This window comes from Rhinatrema bivittatum, unplaced genomic scaffold (assembly GCF_901001135.1).
Source record: "Rhinatrema bivittatum unplaced genomic scaffold, aRhiBiv1.1, whole genome shotgun sequence".
Taxonomy (NCBI): Eukaryota; Metazoa; Chordata; class Amphibia; order Gymnophiona; family Rhinatrematidae; genus Rhinatrema; species Rhinatrema bivittatum.
Window position 1 is genome coordinate 228090 of NW_021820694.1, and position 18293 is coordinate 246382.

Sequence of the window (18293 nt, forward strand, 5' to 3'; positions counted from 1 at the left end):
GAAGGGTGAGATCGATTTATCTCGTTGGGGGGAAGGGTGAGATCGATTTATGCAGAGAAGTATGTGCACATATTGGACAGTGGCAACAGACAAAAGGAGCTGAAGTCGCAGAAATTTGAGATTGGTGAGCATTCACTTCTCTAATTAAGACTTCAAAGTCAGGGTTTAGCGCCACTGCTCACAACTTTCCTACCTGCGCTAATCCAACCCCTTTCTATGTGTTTTACAGTATAAACATGAAGTTGTTTTCCAAAGTTGTTTTTGCGGCTTTATAATTTATTTTGAGTTTTTTTGGGATGGTTAAAAGTAGGGATGTGCATTGTTTTTATGACTAATTAAAATATTGAACGATATTTCATAATTCGTCATGTATCGGGAGTCCCCACAAAATTTCATGTAGTTTTATCATTGTTGGGGGGGGGAGGGGAGGGCACACAGAAAACCCCCTCCAACCCTTCAGATCTAATTATTTACAATCCCCCACCCTCCTGACCACCCAAAAACTTGCCTAAAGTCCCTGGTGGTCCAGCGGGGGTCCCGGAGTGATGTCCCCCTCTTGGGCCGTTGGCTGCCATAAATCAAAATGGCGCTGATGGCCCTTTGCTCTTACCATGTGACAGGGGCTATCGGTGCCACTGGTCGGTCCCTGTCACATGGTAGGAGCAATGGCCGGGTCGGCCAGAATGCTCCAGTATCTGGGTAAAGGGGAGAAATCCCCATTTGGTAGGGTGGGGTAGGGGGGTGCATAGATGTCCCTACCCCTACTCCAGTATTCTTCGGCCTTACATATCCACTTCCAATCTAACCTCTCCTGTCAGATGCATGCTCCAATCTCAGCTGCCCAGCCAACCTGGTCAATACCACAATTAATAACTTGCAGCACTGCACAGCTCCCAGGGTGTGAGTGGCACGATGTCTCGCAGCCTCAGGAGATGGAGAGAAGAGTTCAGCACCGCTCAGCTCAGCTGCACAGTGCTGGAAGCTACCAGTTCTCCTCCCCTTCACTTTGGGGGCAGGAACTATAGGTGAGCTTGAATTTGGCTTGCAGGCAGTACAGTGGACAAGCCTGTGCTAATCACTCCCTTACCAAACACTTACAATCAACTGCTTATCTACATATTTGTTAATCAGATGCAGGTATGAACCAACATGCAATATCAGCACCTAAAATCTTTAAAGCACGACATAACATGGTTAATTACTAATATTGAAATCTTTACACAGTTTTTTCTTGCACAACATTTTTCAAAACTAAAACAAACCATATTGCATTAAAAAGTATAGATTTCCAGCAGATTTGTTTAAATTATATGTATCTCAGGTATTGAAAATTCCAGATGAAATTAAGCCTGTAATTACCAAAGCCTATTACCTGTTTCCTGTTGATTCTAATCCTAATCAAAGCAATGTGGAAGACATATCTTTGCCAGATATAACAGCCCTTTTGGAATCCTCACAAGAGATGGTGGTTTCTTATAGGAGACCATTACTAGTTTCTTTTGCTTTTTTAATGGATAAGAACAATGTCTTTAAACATTTCTTTCGTAATAACCATGTTTTATTCTTTGGCAAAAGATATGGTGCTACCCAGATCTAGTTAAACAGACACAACAGCGCAGAAAATTGTTTCTTAATATGAGACGGGAAGTCCTCCAGTTGGGAGGAACTTTTAAGTTACAATTTCCCTGTAAGTGTCATGTTAAGAGTGGGGAACAGAAAATACATTTTTTTAGAAACCTTCCAGTAAGGTCCTTTCTCGACTCTTGCACCAACCCCACTTAACTTACTGTTTAGGTGTATGTGAATACATAAGGTGGAGGTAATCAGGGTGTTACATAGTTTATAGTTTATTATTTCTTTGTATAATGCTCCTCGTTACCAGCTCTCCCATGTTTCCTTTATTAATTGAGTACAATGTAGTTAAATTGTATTAGATAATGAATAATTTTCATTTTTGTGTGAATTACCTTAATTGTACCCAAATATTTCTTTAACAAGTGAATACTTGGATGTATCTTAAAAAGCAATAAATAAAAAATTAAAAAAAAAAAAAAGTATAGATTTCTGCTTTAGTATACCTACCCAATATCTTTTGAGGTAAGTTTTCGTTTTTGTGTTTTAACACTGGTTGTGATTGCTTCTACGGATCCTGGAGGGAAGGTAATTTCTCGTCTGACTGGTGGATGTCCTGACATATGTGACGTTGGAGCAGTGGGTACAGCCTTCGACATCTTCATGGAGGGCAGGAAAGGAGATTTACTTGGAGACAAGCGGCTCTCCAGAGAGCGCTGGAAAGAGGCGGGACTTGGGGCTCTGGAGACGTGGTTTGGCATGGATGGTGGGGTCTGATAGGATGACTGAGGAGGTCGAGTTACAGGTTGCATGGAGGCTGAGGAGGACATGTAAGAAGGCTGACGCTGGTTAAGATGAGAAGTCCACTGGCCCTCATGGTTCATCCTCTGCTCAGGTGCCAACATATCATCAGTACGGTTCAATGCTGGATAGGCTGAAGCTTGTGCAGGGCCACCTGGGCCTTGCCTATTTGGATAGGGGTAGGACATATCATTTCTTGCTGGCCACATATTCTGCTGAGGCCCTTCACTGGCGGAGGACTGCATGGGCCCAGCAATCATCTGGGGTGCAATTCCGTGCTGCTGCTGCAACTGTCCTGGCCCTTGCATTCTCTCTCGGTTGTAGGCATAGGGGTATTGTGCTTGCACTGGCCGCCTGTCTGCTCCCGCATAGGTGTTGCCATACTGGTTATACATTTCCTGCTGCTGATTGCTATACTGCAAATTGTAAATATCCCCTTCATGGCGTTTTGCTGGAGGTCCATATATTCCATCCATATGACGTTTGTAATTCTGAAATTGAAAAGTATTATTGCCAAAATTAGCAACCCAGTCTCTATTACATTTATTTATTTTTATTTCAGTTTTCATTGCCCTAACTTATTCACTGGAAGTCCAATGGCTTAAATGCCAGAGATGAAACACAGCAGCTATCTGATGTAAAGAATCAATTCACATCCTTCTTTTTCCTCAAGAAACACATTCAGCAAATGTATGCTTATTGAACGACTCGTATCCTTTTAAAAACGATGCTGTAATGTAATAACTTCTTGATTAAAGAGCATGCAGACCGTCCGTGCTGCTTGTTATCATTCCTTACTTGTTGCTGAGGGTACATTCCAGATTGGTGTCCTGCATATGGAGGCTGTCCTGAAGGGGGACCTTGTCCAGGATATTGTTGCCCATAAGGCTCATGCCTGAGAAACAAAAAAAAGATATTTAACGGCACTGACTGCCCAAGTCACTGATGCAAAGAACGCTCACCTTCACACTTCTGTTGGCTGGCACTTTGGAAACAAAATATAGTATAGTGCATTTAGTTTAATTTATTTATTTGATAAACTGCCTTTCCTGTAGGCATTAAGGCAGTCACATTTGATATATAGTGCTTAGAAAAATAAAATACAAATAAAAAAAACAACAAATTCAAAACATAACCAATAAGTATAATTAAAACAGGAGCCTAACACATAATATATATTAAATAATGTATTACTTAAGAGCTAAACACATCACACACATCATAAATTCATAATCAATAAATCAAAAACAAGACAAAACTGCAGATGAATTTAACTGTAGTTTGGATATAGAAAGGATGCACGTGCTATAAAAGATCTGCACCCTCTCTCTCTCTCTATAAATATATCTAATCCAGAAACACTTTACAGCTCCCTCGAGCAGCCTTTTTATTCTTCCCTGGTGGCAGCTGGCAGGTCTACATTCCCTACACGGCTGGAAGCTGCAAGAGAAGCCTTCGCAGTCACTGATACACAAGGTCCACGAATATAACTTCTGGCCAGGAAAGTCAAATCTAGATCTCCCCCACATATATGGCAGATGCACAACTCATTCTTCACCTTTGCTGAGCAGGGTACCGGTTCGGGGAGTACATGCTGGGGTCGCTGTTAGAAGGCACCATGTTACTGTGAACAGGTGGTCCCATACTGCCTTCAGGACCCAGGCCATGTTCTGACCTAAAAGCAGGCAAAAGAAAAGGATACTGTTAAAATAATATAGATATTCAGTTATATTTTCACCGTTTTCTGAAGCACAGAATCTACTCATCTCATAAAGTGACCTTCAAATAAACCATGACCTACAAAGAATGGTGACCATGGAGTCAAATTCCTATCCAGTGCTTTCCAAAAGCTGGGGATTGGATTGAGTGGCTGATGGGTTTCCCCAGCTTTCCAGGGAGATGATTGGACTCTTCCACTGCATTTTTAGCTTAGAAAAGCGCTTACACACGTGAGATGCCTTATAAATAAGCTCATAAAAACATCTATAAAAGCTACAGTTTGTAGTCCTAAGGCCCGATTTTAAAAGGCCCGCGTGTGAAAAATGGGGGTTATGGGCGCGGCCGGGTCTTGCATATTAGAACGGGCGTAACCCCCATTATGCACAGACGTGCCGGGCCCAGGCTGGAACAGCGCCATGAGCTGCTGTCCTGGGGAAGTGCGCTCTGGAGTCGCTAGGAAGGGGTTAGGGGCCGGGGAGGAAGGTCACGTAGGGGTACAGGGAAGGTCCCTCCCTGTCCGCTCCTTAATTGGAGCAGACTGGGAAGTAACCGTCTCTATATGAAAAACCCGTAAGGGTAAAATTTAAAGCCTGGCAGGCACAAATACGGGGAGATATGTGGGGCCGTGCGCACGCCGAGGGCATTTTCGAAATGGCCCGGGTACGCGTGGAAGTGCCAGGGTCTGTGAAAGGGGTGGGCTGGGGCGGGGTTAGGGGACCTGCCGGGACAGCGGCCATTACTTCCTGTCCTGGGGAAGCATGCGCCAACAGCCGGCCGCGCATGGAAACTACTTCACCTCCAAACAAAACAAATTAGAATAGGAGGGGGATAGGGGTTGGGGAAGAGAGGGGAAAAGGGAGGAAGAGTAGGTAGGGGGATAGGGAAGTTCCCTCCCAGTCTGCAGAACAGGAGGAAACTGGGAAAGGTCTGACTGTGTTGCCGCATGTTTTTTTAGAAAACCGGCGCGTCTGTGTGCACAGGCATTGTATTTTGTAACGTGCGTGGTGATGCGTGCATGTTATGAAACCGGCGCGTCTGTGTGCACAGGTATTGTATTTTGTAACGTGCGTGGTGATGCGTGCATGTTATGAAACCGGCGCGTCTGTGTGCACAGGTATTGTATTTTGTAACGTGCGTGGTGATGCGTGCATGTTATGAAACCGGCGCGTCCGTGTGCACAGGTATTGTATTTTGTAAGGTGCGTGGTGATGCGTGCATGTTATGAAACCGGCGCGTCCGTGTGCACAGGTATTGTATTTTGTAACGTGCGTGGTGATGCGTGCATGTTATGAAACCAGCGCGTCCGTGTGCACAGGTATTGTATTTTGTAACGTGCGTGGTGATGCGTGCATGTTATGAAACCGGCGCGTCCGTGTGCACAGGTATTGTATTTTGTAACGTGCGTGGTGATGCGTGCATGTTATAAAACCGGCGCGTCCGTGTGCACAGGTATTGTATTTTGTAACGTGCGTGGTGATGCGTGCATGTTATAAAACCGGCGCGTCCGTGTGCACAGGTATTGTATTTTGTAACGTGCGTGGTGATGCGTGCATGTTATAAAACCGGCGCGTCCGTGTGCACAGGTATTGTATTTTGTAACGTGCGTGGTGATGCGTGCATGTTATAAAACCGGCGCGTCCGTGTGCACAGGCATTGTATTTTGTAACGTGCGTGGTGATGCGTGCATGTTATAAAACCGGCGCGTCTGTGTGCACAGGCATTGTATTTTCTAACGTGCGTGGTGATGCGTGCATGTTATGAAACCGGCGCGTCTGTGTGCACAGGCATTGTATTTTCTAACGTGCGTGGTGATGCGTGCATGTTATGAAACCGGCGCGTCTGTGTGCACAGGCATTGTATTTTGTAACGTGCGTGGTGATGCGTGCATGTTATAAAACTGGCGCGTCTGTGTGCACAGGTATTGTATTTTGTAACCTGCGTGGTGATGCGTGCATGTTATGAAACCGGCGCGTCTGTGTGCACAGGTATTGTATTTTGTAACGTGCGTGGTGATGCGTGCATGTTATAAAACCGGCGCGTCCATGTGCCTGCGCCAGGAACCGCGTGCACATGGATGCGTGCGCGCGTCTTTGAAAATCTACCTCTTAGTGAATCAGGTCCTAAGTTTGTACCTGAGACAACAGAGGGTAAAGTGAATTGCCAAGGTCACAAGGAGCAAAGTGGGATTTGAACCCTGCTCTAACCACATTGTTCTCCTGAAAATCAAATCCCCTTTTTACACAGTGAAATAGGAACCGTATCTGTCCAAACTCTACTTGAGTAGGCTTGAGAAGGCTGCAGAGACAGCGAGCTTACAGGCTAATTTTAAAACAAGCGTGCGTGCGCCAATGCACATGTGTGCTGGCGTGCGAGCAGAGATATTCTGCAATTTTAAATCATGCGGGCACGTACCCATGTATATTTCAAAATACACCTCCTGCACCTAAGTATGAGCCTAATCTTAAAAGACTGCTTGAGAAAACGTACTTCCTGTATCTTTCCTAGAACTTTGCCGGCTTTTGCGCACGTATGTGGGAAGATTTTATGTCATGCTCGTGGAGGGAACATTCCAGTTTTTCCAAGGAGTCCACCAATTTGTCCAGTTAATATAGAGATCTTCAAGACCCCTCTGGTTCTTCATCCTGCACGCCCCCCACTTGACCCGGACATGTCACCCTGTCCTGTAATCCCTAAAACTCGAGATGCACAGACCTGCTCCTCATCTGGAGCAGCAGCAAAGTTACGCGGATAAGAAGCCGATGCGCGCCGTGGTCTCTGGTTTTAAAATACGGAGTTATGTGCGGAACTGTTGTTCCTGCTCTGGAATGCCCATGCCCTGCCTTTTCCGTACTCTTATTTTTGACACACGCACCGAGATATATATACACATACTTTGCGGCTTTTTATAATCCGCGCTGTTCACGAGCGCACCACATAAGAACATAAGAACATGCGAAACTGGGTCAGACCAAGAGTCCATCAAGCCCAGCATCCTGTTTCCAACAGTGGCCAAATCAAGGCCATAAGAACCTGGCAAGTACCCAAAAACTAAGTCTATTCCATGTTACCGTTGCTAGTAATAGCAGTGGCTATTTTCTAAGTCAACTTAATTAATAGCAGGTAATGGACTTCTCCTCCAAGAACTTATCCAATCCTTTTTTTTCTTCTTGATTGACAATTTTTATTGGTTTTCACATGTAAAATATATAAACAGTGAGACACTAGACAACCAACAAGTTATCAATGCAATATTAACCCCCCCCTGACTGAGAGTACTGCAATCAAGAATATATAAACTGGAGTACATATAATACAGTCTTATTCTTAGACCACTGTAGCAAGCAGGTTATACATTAACAAGTCGTCTCTCATATAAAATACATGCACATAGACTCTATGACAGTTGATTTCTCCATGTCAGATAAGGATCTATAATATTTAGGCAAAGTATGATTTTTAATCACAGTTAGTTTATAAAGATAGCAGTTATGGTCAAGTCGGGCTACCACTGCTTCCCTAGTAGGGAGGTCTGGTCGCTTCCAAAACAGAGCTAGCTCACACCTGGCCGCAAGGATGATTTGGTGTGTGAGTAACCATTGATAGTGAGGGACTGGTGGAGACACATTCAGTAAGACATGCTCAGGAGCTAGGGGAAACCTCTAAGCCTAGAATACCTGCAACCAATTTTTGGGTGTCTTCCCAAAACATGTTCACCTTTCGACAAGTCCACCACATATGGAAGTAAGTGCCAGTCCCCCCACACTTTTTCCAACAATCGGCATTAAACGTTGGTACAATCTTCTGTATCCGAACAGGCGTCAAGTACCATCGCATTAATACTTTATACCCATTTTCTGTTAATGTGGCCGAAACCGAGCTGCATTTTGTGTTTTGAAAGATTAATTCCCAGGTCTCTGGTGAGATGTTTGCCCAAGTCACGTTCCCAAGCCTTCTCATACTGGGCCGGGAGCCTCACAGCATTACCCAGGAAGCCATAAAGATTAGAAATAATGCCAGACTGACTGTCTGCTTTATTACACCAATGTTCCAGTATTGTTTTCCCCTTCCGAAGCTCAACCCCCACATTCTCTGACAGTAGAAAATGTCGGAGTTGCAAATACAAGAATATATCTTGCTCACGTAACTGCCACTTCTCCCGAAGCTCTGGAAAGGTGAGAAATCCCTGAGAGCCCCAGACATGCTCAAATTGAGCAATTACCCTACTGAGCAATGAGTGATAGTGTGAAAGTGCTTGTCCCGCTGCAAATTTTATATTATAGTTAAGGGCGGTACTATAGAAATAAAGGCGAGTGCCAAGAAAATGCACCCTCCATTTCTCCCATGTATTTAAAGTCGTCTTTGTGATAGGGGCAATTTCACCATCTCTCAGCCAGGTGTCCCTAGGCTGCCAAAGCATGGCCCGCAGTGGCATACGCCCCACTATATCCTGTTCAAGATTTACCCAAAGCGGCTGGTCGTACATTTTATGCCAGATAATTATGGCCCTTAACTGAGCGACCGCCCAATACCACTCTAGGTTGGGGACTCCCAAGCCTCCCCTACTAGTAGGTTGAAACATTATTGCCCTTCGAATCCGAGGTGGCTTCCGCTTCCAAATATAGTTAACAACACGTCTTTGCCAACACTTCAGCATGTTATTGGGGATAGATATAGGAAGTGACTGGAATAGATACAAAAGCCGTGGTAAGAGATTCATTTTTACCGCAGCTATCCGCCCCAACCATGAGAGGGAGAGGCCAGACCAAATGTCCAATTCCTTAGAGAGTGTTTGCAAGAGGGGTTTATAGTTCAATTCCAGGAGGTTCCCATAATTCTTGCCAATATGTATACCCAAGTATTTAATGTGATGTGCCGCCCACTTAAAGGGAAGTTTGGACTGCAAACGCCCCCTCTGTTCATCTCCTAAAGTTAAATTGAGCACTTCAGATTTTTTGAGGTTTAATCTGAACCTGGAGACTTTACTAAAGTCTTGCAGCACTGCAGTTGTCCCCGGGAGTGAAAGATCTGGTTTAGTGAGGGTAAATAGGACATCATCCACAAACATAGCTATTTTGTGCTCTGACGATCCCAAGTGAACCCCATGAATATCACCTGAGGCACGTATATGATGAGCTAAGGGTTCTAAAAAAAGGGCAAAAAGAAGTGGCATAAGAACATAAATTACTGACACTCAGGCGTCTTAAGCCTTTCCTCACACAAAATGACTTCAGAACAGTCCTGCAACTTATCTTATTTTCAAATTTAGACTACTGCAATGCCCTACTCCTTGGCCTCCCTTCGACTACCATCCGTCCACTCCAAATACTATAGAACGCAGCCGCCAGAATTCTTACAGGAACTAAAAAACAAGAACATATTACACCAACCCTCATCTCTTTACACTGGCTCCCAATCAAATACAGAATAGACTTCAAAATTTTAACAATCCTCCACAAAATAATCACAGGACAACAAAACTACTGGCTAACCAAACATATCGAACTACATGGTCCAAAAAGGAACCTTCACTCAATGAATAAATGACTCCTCAAAATCCCTCAAGCAAAAACCACGCATCTATTAACAACCCGTGAGAGAGCTATATCTATCGCCAGCCCCTCTTTATGGAACTCTTTACCTTACAATCTAAGAATTCAATTCGACACCAAAACCTTCAAAAAAGACTTGAAAACCTGGTTATTTACCAGAGCCTACTCAGAAGCACTCAATCAACAACACCAACAGACTCCCAACCAATACAACACCAAGAAAACAGAGATACCATCTGGTCCACCCTTGAAATCTCAACACAATCACGAAACCCACGATAAGTCTTTCAAGAATTTCTCCAATATATAAAATCTAACACTCTTCCTGTTATTTTCATCAATGTTACCTAACTTGTTTTCAACTCTTTGTCATCATATTACTATGACTGTAAATTGTTGTGATGGCAAAACCGAATGACGGTATACAAAATATGTAAAATAAAATAAATAAATAAATACACACGTGTATGGTCATTTCTGCACTAGCAATGCTTTTAAGATTGACCTCTTTGTTTATAAAAAGTACATGCTTTCTATGCATCGCAGGTATTCGAGTTAAACATCCGCACATATGCAAGGGAGAACACATTCACATACTTTAGAATCTGCACATACCTGATATGCACAGGTTAGAAAATACTGTAGTAGCTCTCCGTGTATCCATATATTTGGGACTGTGCGGAGTTGCTTGAAAGTTATCCTCCAAATCTTTTTCTGTCACTCATTAGGTGGCTTTTTAACATGGCTATTAAATTGTGTTGCAAGCCCGTGCTAATAATGCTTTTAGTTACGTACTACTGCATTGGCCCCTATATCTTAGTTAAACGTGAAATTAAAAAAAAGATGATCATAGTCCCCTCCCCATCAGCACAAGCCTTTGGGGGGAATTTCAGCTGAAATATGAGGGAGTTACGTAACAATACAGAGCAATATGAGAGCCTCACCTCCTGTCATAGCCAGGGCCATATGAGAACTGCTGTCTCTGGCCCAGGCCCATGTTGGATACGACTCCTGAGGTCGACTGGCTGTACATGTCCTGCATCCCACTGCTGGGCGCTTGGCCAGAGGGCAGGAAGGTATCATTGTTTCCAGGCACTGCAATAAATAAAATTTAAAAAAAAGCAAAACCCCCAATCAGAAATTTTCTTTTTCACAAGGAGGTTAGAAACGATCGTAAAGCTAATTTCTTTTGAAATAGTGGCCAGTGCCGCCTATGCCTGGCAAAGGCTAGAACACCAGCTCCTGTGCCATCCATGAGATACAAAAGCAATAAAGACCAAGCCAGCCCTGCTGGAGTTAGCTTGGGTGAGGCAGTGCTGAGAATCTTCTGGGAGGAGACATCCTGCCACGCGGGCTCTGCTGAGGCTTCCTTATGCCACCCAAGCACTGGAGAATCAGTAGCAAACCAAGATAATAACATTCTGATAGAAACAAGGAGACGCCTAGTTTTCTTCTTTAATACAGAAAGGTACATATGGTTATAACTACTAATCAATGGCAGGAGAGCCTTCAAACTGCGCAGACCACTAATGCCAAAGCAGCTTTAAAACTCCTGACCTCACAATTTGATCTAACCTCCCTGAGGTTTCAACTGAATACTTTCTAAGAACATAAGAAGTTGCCATACTGGGTCAGACCGAGGCTCCATCAAGCCCAGCATCCTGTTTCCAACAGTGGCTAATCCAGGCCATAAGAACCTGCAAATACCCAGGAACCGAAACAAAAAGTGTTTCTGTGTGTATGTCTGTGTAAGTATATGTGTCTGTGTGAGTGTATATTTATGTATTTCTGCGTCTGTGAGAGTGTATATGTATTTCTGTATGTATGTCTGTGTGAGTGTATATTTATGTATTTCTGTGTGTCTGTGAGAGTGTATATGAATGTATTTCTGAGTGTGTATCTGTGTGTGTATATGTATATATTTCAGAGTGTATGTGTGTCTGTTTGAGGGTATATCTATGTATTTCTGAATGTATGTGTGTCTGTGTGAGTGTGTATGTATTTCTGAGTGTATGTGTGTCTGTGTGAGAATATATGTATGTATTTCTGAGAGTGTCTGTGTGAGTGTATGTATATGTATGTATTTCAGAGTGTATGTGTGTCAGTGTGAGTATATATGTATGTATTTCTGAGTGTGTGTCTGTGTGAGGGTATATCTATATATTTCTGAGAGTATGTGTGTCTGTGTGAGAGTATATGTATGTATTTCTGAGAGTGTCTGTGTGAGTGTATGTATATGTATGTATTTCAGAGTGTATGTGTGTGTGAGTGTATATGTATGTATTTCAGAGTGTACGTGTGTCTGTGTGACTGTATATGTATGTATTTCAGAGTGTACGTGTGTCTGAGTGTATATGTATGTATTTCTGTGTGTGTGTCTGTGTGAGTGTATATGTATGTATTTCAGAGTGTACGTGTGTCTGAGTGTATATGTATGTATTTCTGTGTGAGTGTATATGTATGTATTTCAGAATGTATGTGTATCTGAGTGTATATGTATGTATTTCAGAGTGTACGTGTGTCTGTCTGTCTATGTATGTATTTCTGTGTGCGTCTGTGTGAGTGTATACGTATGTATTTCAGAGTGTATGTGTGTGTGTGTGTGTATATGTATGTATTTCTGTGTGTGTGTCTGTGTAAGTGTATATTGTATGTATTTCAGAGTGTATGTTTGTCTGTGTGAGGGCACATGTATGTATTTCAGAGTGTACGTGTCTGAGTGTATATGTATGCATTTCAGAGTGTATGTGTGTCTATGTTTGTATTTCTGTGTGTGAGTGTTTATGTATGTATTTCAGAGTGTCTGTGAGAGTGCATATATATGTATTCTGAGTAAATGTGTGTATGTGTATATGTATATATCTTTCTGTGTGAGTGTATATGTATGTATCTTTCTGTGTGTGTGTATATGTATGTATTTCTGTGTGTGAGTGTATATGTATGTATTTCAGAGTGTCTGTGAGAGTGCATATGTATGTATTCTGAGTATATGTGTAAATGTGTATATGTATATATCTTTCTGTGTGAGTGTATATGTATGTATTTCTGTGTGTGAGTGTATATGTATGTATTTCAGAGTGTCTGTGAGAGTGCAAATGTATGTATTCTGAGTATATGTGTGTATGTGTATATGTATATATCTTTCTGTGTGAGTGTATATGTATGTATTTCTCTGTGTGAGTGTCTGTGTGTGTATATCTGTGTATTTCTGTGTGTATGTGTCTGTGTGAGTTTACTTGTATGTATTTCAGATTGCATGTGTGTGTGTGAGTGTATACGTATGTATTTCTGTGTGTGTATGAGTGTATATGTATGTATCTCTGTGTGTGTATCTGTGTGAGTGTATATGTATGCATTTCAGAGTGTATGTGTGTGTGAGTGTATATGTATGTATTTCTGTGTGTGTGTGTGTACATGTATTTCTGGGTGTGTGTGTGAGTGTATATGTATGTATTTCTGAGTGTATGTGTGTCTGTGAGGGTATATCTATTTATTTCAGAGTGTATGTGTGTGTGTGTGAATGTATATGTATATATTTCTGAGTGTATGTGTGTGAGTGAGTGTATATGTATGTATTTCTGTGTGTGTGTCTGTGTGAGTGTATATGTATGTATTTCAGAGTGATTGTGTGTGTGTGTGAGTGTATATATATGTATTTCTGTGTGTGTGAGTGTATATGTTTGTATTTCGGAGTGTATCTGTGTTTTATATGTATGTATTTCAGAGTGTCTGTGTGAGTGTATATGTATGTATTTCTGAGTGTATGTTTGTCTGTGAGGGTATATCTATTTATTTCAGAGTGTATGTGTGTGTGTGTGAATGTATATGTATATATTTCTGAGTGTATGTGTGTGTGTGAGTGTATATGTATATATTTCTGAGTGTATGTGTGTGTGTGTGAGTGTATATGTATGTATTTCTGTGTGTGTGTCTGTGTGAGTGTATATGTATGTATTTCAGAGTGATTGTGTGTGTGTGTGAGTGTATATATATGTATTTCTGTGTGTGTGAGTGTATATGTTTGTATTTCGGAGTGTATCTGTGTTTTATATGTATGTATTTCAGAGTGTCTGTGTGAGTGTATATGTATGTATTTCTGAGTGTATGTTTGTCTGTGAGGGTATATCTATTTATTTCAGTGTATGTGTGTGTGTGTGAATGTATATGTTTATATTTCTGAGTGTATGTGTGTGTGTGAGTGTATATGTATATATTTCAGAGTGTATGTGTGTGTGAGTGTATATGTATGTATTTCTGTGTGTGTGTGAGTGTACATGTATGTATTTCAGAGTGTATCTGTGTTTTATATGTATGTATTTCAGAGTGTCTGTGTGAGTGTATATGTATGTATTTCTGAGTGTATGTGTGTCTGTGAGGGTATATCTATTTATTTCAGAGTGTATGTGTGTGTGTGTGTGAATGTATATGTATATATTTCTGAGTGTATGTGTGTGAATGTATGTGTTTATATTTCTGAGTGTATGTATGTGTGTGTGTGTGAGTGTATATGTATATATTTCTGAGTGTATGTGTGTGTGTGAGTGTATATGTATGTATTTTTGTGTGTGTGTCTGTGTGAGTGTATATGTATGTATTTCAGAGTGATTGTGTGTGTGAGTGTATATATATGTATTTCTGTGTGTGTGAGTGTATATGTATGTATTTCGGAGTGTATCTGTGTTTTATATGTATGTATTTCAGAGTGTCTGTGTGAGTGTATATGTATGTATTTCTGAGTGTATGTGTGTCTGTGAGGGTATATCTATTTATTTCAGAGTGTATGTGTGTGTGTGTGAATGTATATATTTATATTTCTGAGTGTATGTGTGTGTGTGTGAGTGTATATGTATATATTTCAGAGTGTATGAGTGTGTGAGTGTATATGTATGTATTTCTGTGTGTGTGTCTGTGTGAGTGTATATGTATGTATTTCAGAGTTATTGTGTGTGTGTGAGTGTATATATATGTATTTCTGTGTGTGTGAGTGTATATGTATGTATTTCAGAGTGTATCTGTGTTTTATATGTATGTATTTCAGAGTGTCTTTGTGAGTGTATATGTATGTATTTCTGAGTGTATGTGTGACTGTGAGGGTATATCTATTTATTTCTGAGTGTATGTTTGTGTGTGTGAATGTATATGTATATATTTCTGAGTGTATGTGTGTGTGTGTGAGTGTATACGTATATATTCAGAGTGTATGTGTGTGTGTGAGTGTATATGTATGTATTTCTGAGTGTATGTGTGACTGTGAGGGTATATCTATTTATTTCTGAGTGTATGTGTGTGTGTGAATGTATATGTATATATTTCTGAGTGTATGTGTGTGTGTGTGAGTGTATATGTATATATTCAGAGTGTATGTGTGTGTGTGAGTGTATATGTATATATTTCTGAGTGTATGTGTATGTGTGTGAGTGTATCTGTATGTATTTCAGAGTGTGTGTGTGTGTGTGTGTGAGGGTATATCTATTTATTTCAGAGTGTATGTGCGTGTGTGAGTGTATACGTATATATTTCAGAGTGTATGTGTGTGTGTGTGAGTGTATACGTATATATTCAGAGTGTATGTGTGTGTGTGAGTGTATATGTATGTATTTCTGTGTGTGTGTGTGTACATGTATTTCTGGGTGTGTGTGTGAGTGTATATGTATGTATTTCAGAGTGTCTGTGTGAGTGTATATGTATGTATTTCTGAGTGTATGTGTGACTGTGAGGGTATATCTATTTATTTCTGAGTGTATGTGTGTGTGTGAATGTATATGTATATATTTCTGAGTGTATGTGTATGTGTGTGAGTGTATCTGTATGTATTTCAGAGTGTGTGTGTGTGAGGGTATATCTATTTATTTCAGAGTGTATGTGCGTGTGTGAGTGTATACGTATATATTTCAGAGTGTATGTGTGTGTGTGTGAGTGTATACGTATATATTCAGAGTGTATGTGTGTGTGTGAGTGTATATGTATGTATTTCTGTGTGTGTGTGTCCATGTGTGTTGGGGAGGAGCAGGAACCCATGAACAAAGTAAGCCACGGTCACAAGGTGCTTTGCTGTCTGTGGAAGAAATATGAATGAAATTGAACAAACGTTTAAAAAATTATTAGGGAAGGGGACAGACTTACAGAGGGACGGACAATGTAGACAGACACAATCATCTTCTAAAGCTAACTTCCCTGTAGTAAACTAGGATAAAATATATTCAAAAAAGCTGAGTGCCAACATTTAGGACCCTAAGTTTTCAGTTGGAAATTCACCTAAAATTCGGACCCTAAATTTGGGGCCTGCTATTCATGTGGCTAGATTTAGGCTCCTAAGTCAGGTGCCTAGTGCTGAAAGTCTGTAATAAACACCTAACTTTTTCCCCCTGCCCTAACTCTGTTCCTCTAGCCACTCATATTTTAACATCCCAAATTTAGGGACTCAGCCCTCATAAATTTTCAAAAGAGTTAATGTAGGAGCCTAATTCCCAAAGTTGGGCCTCTAAACCCTTTGCAAACTGACATCTAGGCTAATAATAAAATGAAGGAAACAGCAGAACTGCGGTCAAGTTCATTGTGCTTTTAAAAGAAATTGATGAAACAAAACTGTAGCTGTAAGCCAGCACCCAGAGAGGGCAGGGACTGCTCTCTCCTACAAAAGGCTTTTTCCTCCACGTATCTCCATCCCGATACCCACAATATCGACTACTAGCAGTGGTAAAACTGTAGCTGTAAGCCAACACCTAGAGAAGGCAGGGACTCCTCTTTCCTACAAAAAAGCTTTTCCCTCCACGTGTCTCTATCCCAATACCCACAATATCGACTACTAGCAGTGGTAAAACTGTAGCTGAAAGCCAGCACCCAGAGAGGGCAGGGACTCCTCTCTCCTACAAAAAAGCTTTTCCCTCCACGTGTCTCTATCCCGATACCCACAATATCGACTACTAGCAGTGGTAAAACTGTAGCTGAAAGCCAGCACCCAGAGAGGGCAGGGACTCCTCTCTCCTACAAAAAAGCCTTTCCCTCCACGTGTCTCTATCCCAATACCCACAATATCGACTACTAGCAGTGGTAAAACTGTAGCTGAAAGCCAGCACCCAGAGAGGGCAGGGACTCCTCTCTCCTACAAAAAAGCCTTTCCCTCCACGTGTCTCTATCCCAATACCCACAATATCGACTACTAGCAGTGGTAAAACTGTAGCTGAAAGCCAGCACCCAGAGAGGGCAGGGACTCCTCTCTCCTACAAAAAGCTTTTCCCTCCACGTGTCTCCATTATGATACCCACAATATCGACTACTAGCAGTGGTAAAACTGTAGCTGTAAGCCAACACCCAGAGAAGGCAGGGACTCCTCTCTCCTACAAAAAAGCTTTTCCCTCCACGTGTCTCCATCCCGATACCCACAATATCGACTACTAGCAGTGGTAAAACTGTAGCTGTAAGCCAACACCCAGAGAAGGCAGGGACTCCTCTCTCCTACAAAAAAGCTTTTCCCTTCACGTGTCTCCATCTCGATACCCACAATATTGACTACTAGCAGTGGTAAATGGGAGCAAAGCACAGCTCAGAGTCACGCTTAGTGTAGCTCAGTGTCCCCTTTTCCCACTAGTTAGCGTGTCTGGGTGGAACAGGGACATGAGCAGTGCGCCCGGCTTTCAAAATCTCACTGCGGTATCAACGTGGAATCAAACCTACACTGGAGGCAACTCAGAAACTGTGTTCCCACACGTGCGCATAGCTCTCCATTGGAGCTTGCATACTGGATTTTATGAACCTCCTGGATGGATTCCCTACGTCCTCTGGCATCACGTAACATGAAATGATGGGCTTGGGGCTCGAGCCCTGGGATATTTTTACCTTTCCTCATCCCACCAAATGGGTCCTTGTTTGGTTCGTAAGGTATCCTCCCCATCATGTCCGGCATATTCATCCCCTGCTGGTAGAGCGCATTGGGAGTCATGGAGTTGCGTTTTGGAAATGAAGAGTCACTTACATCAGAAAAGGGATCCTGCACGCTGACAGAGCTGTTTCTAGGGCGGAAGCAAGAAACATTATATTACAGTAATGCAAAACCAATAGGATGCAGCTGAGGACTTCCTGAACACAGTGCTAGGCTAACAGAAAAAAAAACAAAAACCTACAAAGAAGAAAAACATCCTACACTCACTTATTCTTAACTTTTCAAAGAGAATGCCATTCATCAGGGAAAAGTTGAAAACATATGTATATTCATGCTAATTTACTGTGGCTATGTTTTATATTTATGAGGCGTAGGAGGAGAAGGAAAGCACAGATAAAAAATAGAAGGACATTATTCCATTACACAGAGAGGATTTATTTCCCCTGCTACCCAGGAGTGGTAGTGTAGTTAATTGCACCATTTTGTATATTTAAGATTATTGTAATGTGCTGTTAAACCTTGTAAGATGTGGGTGCATAAGTAAATATACAATTAAATCAAGAGAGACAGAACCAACAAATACTTAGGCATGGATGTTTTGTGTTCATATATTTGTACTGACTTCACAAGAATTTTTAAATACAAGTTTCATTTAGTGCCCTGATTCCCAGCCGGTGTGCCGTGGTTCACCTGCTGCTCTGATCCAGGCCGGCACCTGGGCTCTGCTCCCAGTGCCTCAGAGCCAGCAGTGGTTCTTAAACCCGCAGGAGCTC

At 41.8% G+C, this 18293-nt stretch overlaps 1 protein-coding gene across 1 annotated transcript in view; it reads right to left on the minus strand.

The window, feature by feature from the left end:
- LOC115081957 (AT-rich interactive domain-containing protein 1B-like) overlaps positions 1-18293 on the minus strand; it is a 131181-nt gene that overhangs the window by 35902 nt on the left and 76986 nt on the right. Inside the window, exons 5-9 of the mRNA XM_029586197.1 lie at positions 17478-17650; positions 10586-10736; positions 3932-4048; positions 3172-3268; positions 2086-2864 (exon numbers count right to left, since the gene is read on the minus strand). Coding sequence (XP_029442057.1) covers positions 2086-2864; positions 3172-3268; positions 3932-4048; positions 10586-10736; positions 17478-17650 — 1317 coding nt within the window. The remainder of the gene's footprint in view (positions 1-2085; positions 2865-3171; positions 3269-3931; positions 4049-10585; positions 10737-17477; positions 17651-18293) is intronic.